General features: G+C 44.7%; 2 protein-coding genes across 2 annotated transcripts; one reads left to right on the top strand and one right to left on the bottom strand.

Annotated features, from left to right (window-relative positions):
- Positions 1-206: 206 nt before the first annotated feature.
- LOC127780219 (non-specific lipid-transfer protein Cw18-like) lies at positions 207-759 on the bottom strand. The gene is made up of 2 exons (XM_052307155.1): positions 365-759; positions 207-216 (listed from the first exon to the last, which is right to left on the bottom strand). Exons 1-2 carry the CDS (start codon positions 757-759, stop codon positions 207-209), a joined length of 405 nt encoding a protein of 134 aa, XP_052163115.1.
- A 1,433-nt stretch (positions 760-2,192) lies between these two features.
- On the top strand, positions 2,193-5,567 carry LOC127778541 (DNA-directed RNA polymerases II, IV and V subunit 6A-like). Its single transcript, XM_052305161.1, has 6 exons — positions 2,193-2,343; positions 3,420-3,453; positions 3,538-3,707; positions 3,801-3,852; positions 5,132-5,199; positions 5,292-5,567. Exons 1-6 carry the CDS (start codon positions 2,309-2,311, stop codon positions 5,359-5,361), a joined length of 429 nt encoding a protein of 142 aa, XP_052161121.1. The 5' UTR covers positions 2,193-2,308; the 3' UTR covers positions 5,362-5,567.
- The last annotated feature ends 1,161 nt before the right edge of the window (positions 5,568-6,728 follow it).

Raw genomic sequence — 6,728 nt, 5'->3', positions numbered from 1 at the left:
CTATGCTCTTTTAACCGATCAAATCCAAGAATTGCATATTTACATTGAGCATGAATATGTTATTGATTCGAGAGAAAAGAAATCACACGTAAACGTAACTATGCCCAACAACAAGATATGATAACTCCGAACCTAACTAAATTTATTCTCTACATGATCGATCGGCGCGTGTTTGCTCACAATTCTTAACCAAATTCTCATGCCTGTCAGGGGAGGCTGCAAAAAGGGAATGAAAACCGATATTAATCAGCTTCAAAAACCAAAACTAACATTGTTGTAAAATATACTTCTCTCAAATCTCAATTATTCTCAATGCAACCAAATTGAACGAATCCATTTAAAATCAACCTGATTTCTTCCATACCTTCTGCAGTAGGGACGATTACTATTGGTGTTCCCCGCGGCGAACGTCCAGGGCGAGACGACGCCGCAGACGCCGGGCAGCAGCGCGATGGCGGACGCGTTGGAGCTGTGCCGCCGCACCAGCCTCGCCATGCAGCGGCACACGGCGCGCCAGTTGTCCGCGGAGTCGGCGGCCACGGCGTACAGCCCGGCCACCCCGTCGCAGCACGGCGTGCCCGGCGACGGCAGCTGGGCGCCGCCGCCGTGCCCGCGGACGAACGCCGCGCAGCCCGACAGCAGCGACGTCACCGTGCCGCAGTGCAGCTGCGACGACGACGATGACGACGTCGCAGCGAAGCAGGCGACGACGGCCATGGCGGCTACTGCTGCCGCTAGAAACCACCCCGTGGCCGCCATGGTGCGCGACCTTCCGCTTCCAGAGCGGCGACTGTGCGCGTGCGTGGCGACGAACTTTGAAGGCTCGTGTGAGTATGATGAGCCAACGGCTTCGGTTGTACGTACATGTGATTAGTTGAATTCTTTTTAAATTGCAATTAATTGAAAAGAATTAGACCTTAGCTTCCATGTCTAATTTTAAATCTGACATATCGATTTTTTCCCATCGCATATGTATATTCACCACCATTTCCAAAAAAATTCACAACAATCTTAACAGCTGATCTCTACTATTAAAAACATATATGTGGGATACATTTGTCATTAAAAAAAATGTAGGCCCACTTGTCATCCTCTCCTCCCTCACCTTCCTTATCTTCTCCATTCTCTCTTCCTTGTGCAGTTGGGCGGTGAGGGCGGGAGGTGGAGGAGAGGGCAACAGCGAGCAGCAGTAGGGCGCCGCTCGTTGGCAAGCAGTGCTGTGGCAAAGGTGGAGGAGAGGGCAACAGCGAGCAGCAGTAGGGCGCCGCTCGTTGGCAAGCAGTGCTGTGGCAAAGGTGGAGGAGAGGGCAGTAGCGGGCGGCAGCTGGGCGCTGCTCGATGGAGGGGCACAAGGAAGGCCTTTACTCCGTCGCCGGCTTTACTGACGACACTGCCGGTGGCCCCTCCTTTGCCGCCAGAGAGGGGAATGGTGTGCCGTCAGTGCGGAGAGGGTGATGGTGAATTGGCGTGCCGCTGGGGAAACGGGGAACGGGGAATGGTGTGTCGCCACTGTTGGAGATGGGCTAGGGGATTGGCAGCTCTTCGCCTTCACCTCTGCCTCCACCTCCTGCCTAGATGGGTTCTGCGAGCTCGAGCTGTCGTGCTTCGTGATGGATGGGCCCGATGCTCCTCTCCCTCCTTTGCCATGCGATTTCCTAGAGATCCTAACATCCAAGGAGAGCCGCCCCGTCACTCCGGCTCTCGCCCGCCCACCGTCATTGCCGCTATTCCAGCGCCCATCCTCTCGCTCCAACGGCCGAAGGGGATTGAAAGAGAGAGAAGGGGGAGGGGGAGGAGGAAGAAGGAGAGAGAGAGAGTGTGTATGACATGTGGGCGTCGGAAAAATTTGTGTTAATGACAAATGGGTCCCACGTATATGTTTTTATTTTTAATGCTACCTAAGCGCCACATCAACGTCAACCTTGCCACGTAGACTTCACGTCAGCGAAACCACCCTCCAAAACCATCGAGGGTGTAAAATTACACCGGGTTTTAATAGTTGGAGGGTCGAGATATCCGTATTACGGTTTAAGGGTAAGAATCGGATTCAGAGTAACTAGTAAAGGGAGTCAAAGTGAACTTAATCCTACGGCGACAGAGGGCCAGACCGCCAGAGATCAGGTCGAGCGGCCCAAATGCACAGCGCAGCCCTTGGATTTTGCTACACATACACACATTCCCGACCCGACCAAACGCCGCCTTCTCCAGTTTCCTTCCTCCTCTTCCACTACCCTCCCCTCATCGCCGCCTTCGGAAGCCCTAGCGAAGCGAGCGCCGAGGCGGCGGCGGCGGAGGAGGAGCGAGCGCCATGGCGGAGGACGACTACAACGACATGGACATGGGGTTCGCCTCTCCCCCACCCTCCCTCGCTCGCTTCCGCCGTTACAGTTTCGCACCTAGCTTAGGTTTACTGGTACGTTCGGGGGCGCGGGCGGAGAGGGGGGGTTAGGAGGGAGTCCGATATCTTCGTGGGTGGGTTACGGGCACGTTCATTGATGGGGGATTCGTGGGGGGAGCTCTCCTTTCTCAAGGGAGGGCTCTGCCTCTAGCTGCTGGTTTGGTGGCAGTACGGAGTTTTTCTTTAGGCCAGTATTTGGTCTATTCTCTCTCATTGGCATGGATTACGAGGGGGTATGATGTTTTTTTGGGAGATGAATGGGTCTTTGAGCTTTGATTGACACATCGTTTTTTTTTTCCTCTCTTTCTCAAATCATCATGCCTCATTCTGATGTTTGGCTGCTGATCGTCGGGTGACTTCTTTAATTCTTCAGTAAATCCCATGCTTGATTGCTTATGTGCTTGTTAAAAGGTGGGTTTTTTCTTAGTCTTTAATGGGATGGCTAAATGGTGCAGCTGTTGCCAGGTTTATGGTCAATCAGGTTTAATACGGAATGTAAGAAACTATGCTGATTTCTAGGTGACCAGGTGTCCATGAATTATGTGGGGTTTGAGCATTCCTAGCCATTAGATGGACTCTTGTGTTTAGCTCACCCAGCATCCTTCTGGAATGAGAATGCACATTATGATATTTGTCTTTGTTGGGATAAGATGTTGATGTTTGATGTTTCTTGGCTTAAGTATAATCCACATCTTTTGTATCAATTAAGAATTGGTCCCAACTATTTTAATTGATGGATCAAAATAATGGAACTTTTTCAAGGTGCTGGTTGCTTTTTAGAGTTAGCTTTTTCAACGTATATGATGATCAATATAGAACAGAGGGAGTATAGTTTTAAGTTCATGTCTAGCTTGATGAGACATTGTAGATATGTTGCTTGAAAAATACCTATCTTTGCTGATTGTTATGTTCTTTTTTTTTTTTTGGTTATGCTTAGTGTCACCTATTATATATGGCTGCAGAATCATTTTAGTATTATATAAATTTATGAACTAAAGATGCTTGGTACTTTTTTTTACAGGTACGAGGATGAGCCCCCAGAACCTGAGATTGAGGTACAGAGCTGCTGCTTTGTTATTTATTTCTGGACTTTACTTTATCAGGAAGAGCTATGTGGCTTATTTACCTTTTCTGAACAGGAAGGAGCTGAGGAAGAGCCTGAGAATAACAATGAGGATGCTGTGGATGATGTGGTTGGGGCTGAAGATGACAAGGAGCAGGAAAAGACGGCTCGTCCACGGAAAACATCAAAGTATATGACAAAATACGAGCGTGCACGCATTCTTGGTACACGTGCCTTGCAGATAAGGTATGCTTTTATAAAATGTAATTCATATATCATCAATTAAGTTAATTAATCATATCAATTAAGTAAAATTCGAGCTTATCTATTGTTATGCAGCATGAATGCTCCTGTTATGGTCGAGCTTGAAGGGGAGACTGATCCACTTGAGGTAAAGTTCCGATTTCAGTTTTCTAGACATAGACTTCACTTCAATTAATACAAGTCTGCACAAAATGTCACCTTCTATATTTCCTTGAGCTCTTCATTTCTATGTAGCACGTACAAGGTAAGACCAGAGTGAGGGGCGGAGCTAGAAAAAATAGTTAATATTTATGTGACTGCCTTCTCATGCTATGTATATAACATACTAGTACTTTTATTGTTTTGATGGGAGTGGCGATGTTTAACTGGCTGATGATGTGCACATGTTGATGGAACTATGGAGTTTGTCTTTACAATATGATTCTGAGAGTTGTCATTGATGTGATCCTGTCAACTTAGTTGAAAACCTAATTATACTGTGGGAAGTATTTTGTAGCAGTTTCATGATAGTTTGAGTCATTTAGATAGTGATATATTCTTTTCATTCTAATATATTGTGCGAACTACAACCTTTCTTTCTCATGCTGAATCTTATAACTACGCCATTTTGTTAGTTCAATTTGGCATTTATCATGTGGTTTCATCATGTTCTTAGGTATTTAACAGTTGCTTTTCGTTCTGGTGTACGTTGCATTGGTTTACATGTTCATAAGCTACAGCACCAGTTGTGTATTTCTAATTGCTCTGCAATAGTTACCAACTATAGTTTGAATCTGTAAGGATAATAGAAATTAAGCTGACTGATAAGTCTTGTGTATGAAAATATGAGAAATGGCTATAAGTTTATTGTTGTAACTTATTGACACCCTGGGCGCAGTACTGCCTGTCCCCAACAACTGTGAACACATTCCTGCAAAGTAGTAAATGCATCCCATGGCTGTAAACGTGTTTCCATGATAGTAAATATGCCTTTTGAAGTATAAATGTGTCCCCATGCAATTGTAAAGAACAGGGTGCTAGTAACGCCCTAGGCGGTAGTTGGTACATAGTAGATTTTACAAATTAACATGGTTTATGAACATCATTGTGGCCTCTGTTTTACTATCTTTCCCTGGAACCTTATACTCGTTGTTTGAAGTATTCTTTTGATTGCCTTTTTTTCATTAATTTTTTTATGTCTGATACTTTATCGTATCTCTGATAAAACATGTTGTTTTATTGGGTTGGACTATGGATTTAAATGGCTCATACTTTTGTATAAAATCATCAAAGTAGCCATCAAACAACATTGCACAACCAAAAATAAAACAAAGTTGTGGAGCCCTTTGATTTTCTTTTTTTGGAGGGGTCAAGTTTCATTTGAAAATAAAAATGTTAATTATCTTCATCTGATGATGAAATTTCAGATTGCCATGAAAGAATTGAGAGCACGCAAGATCCCTTTCACAATCAGGCGGTATTTACCTGATGGAAGGTGAGATATTGAGATGACAAAATTAGAAACTTTAACCAGGCAACTCGACATTCTTTGTAGGCTGACTGTTATTTTTTTTTGTTTTGAAATAGCTATGAGGACTGGGGAGTTGATGAGCTCATTGTAGAGGACTCCTGGAAACGGCAAGTTGGTGGGGGCTAAATAACTGGATACCTATGTTTGATGTAGTATGGCCAAAGCTTTTAGTTTTTTGGGGCAAGTTAACATGATACTTTCTATGACAGAAGGTTGATGTAATGCACAGTTATGTGGCCGCATATGATTGCGCTGTACTTTGGAACTATAATTGTCTGGTTTCATGGACTTTTTCAGATTATTGTGATCATGCTCAATCACTTACATTTTAATAGTCGTCTTTGAACTGTTTGATATTTTGAATGACTTACATGTAAATTTTGACTTAATTTGATATGTTTTGTTGACCTATTTTTCTGACTAACTTTACACTATGAGAAACATGCCCTTCATTGTGACTTTGTGAGTTCATACTTCATGGTACTGGTTTAGCCGTTTAGGGAAACTTTTGGTTTGTTTGCGCCTGCCTTCATTTGATTTGAATTTGGTTGTCTTGGATGATTGTTTGATGGCTGATGAGAGGTTGCGAGGTGCTCATTTATTTGCCATAGATTCTGGTATGCAACTGAAACTCTGGTCTGGTGTACTTAGATTATGGTCTAGTGTACTTCCTCCGTCTAAAAAAAAAGCTCAACCTAGAAGAGAATGTGATCTCTAATGTTACAATGAATCTGGACAAAGGGTTATCTAGAATCGTTGTAATAGGAGGGGTCATATCACTTTCTAAGTTGAGTTTTGAGCTGTTTTTTTTGGATGGGGAAGTATATATGCAACTGAAACTCTGGTCTGGTGTACTTCCGTCTGTGCACCCTATACGAACAGGTCCATATGATTTTGCATAACACTTATGCATTGCGTCGTAAAAATTAGTTAATAATAATACTGCTAGCTGACAACAAAATACACTTGCCCAGTCAATAGATGTTGGCCTGACGTGTCAGTTTTTGGTTGTGATGAATAATATGCACATGCTGACATGATAGTTTGCCCCGTTGCTACGTTTTATCGTGTACAATTTATATTAGACTTTTCATTTTATTAGAAAGAGTGAAGTGCAGCAGCGGTCCCTAAACTTGTCCGGGTGTGTCATCTAGGTCCTTGAACTCTCAAGATGTATTTTTGAGTCCCTAAACTTGTCTTGGGTGTTAATATAGGTCCATCCGATGACGTGGCATTCCACAGTGGCACCTACGTGTCGGTGGGGACCCCACATGTCAGTCATATATATAAAAATAAAATTAAAAACCATATTTTCTCCTCTCTACTCCGCGTCGAGCTCCACCGCCTCCGCTCACCGGCATGCGCGCGTCGGCCTACGTGCGTCGGCTCCGTCATGCTGGCCTCCTCGCCGCGGGCGATGCCGCACCCGCCTCGGCCTGGGCAGCCTCAGCCGGCCCTCCACATCGAGCTCCACCGCCTCCACCAGTTGCACC

The sequence above is a fragment of the Oryza glaberrima genome, chromosome 7, assembly GCF_000147395.1.
Source record: "Oryza glaberrima chromosome 7, OglaRS2, whole genome shotgun sequence".
Taxonomy (NCBI): domain Eukaryota; kingdom Viridiplantae; phylum Streptophyta; class Magnoliopsida; order Poales; family Poaceae; genus Oryza; species Oryza glaberrima.
This window is presented reverse-complemented; position numbering and strand designations above follow the sequence as displayed.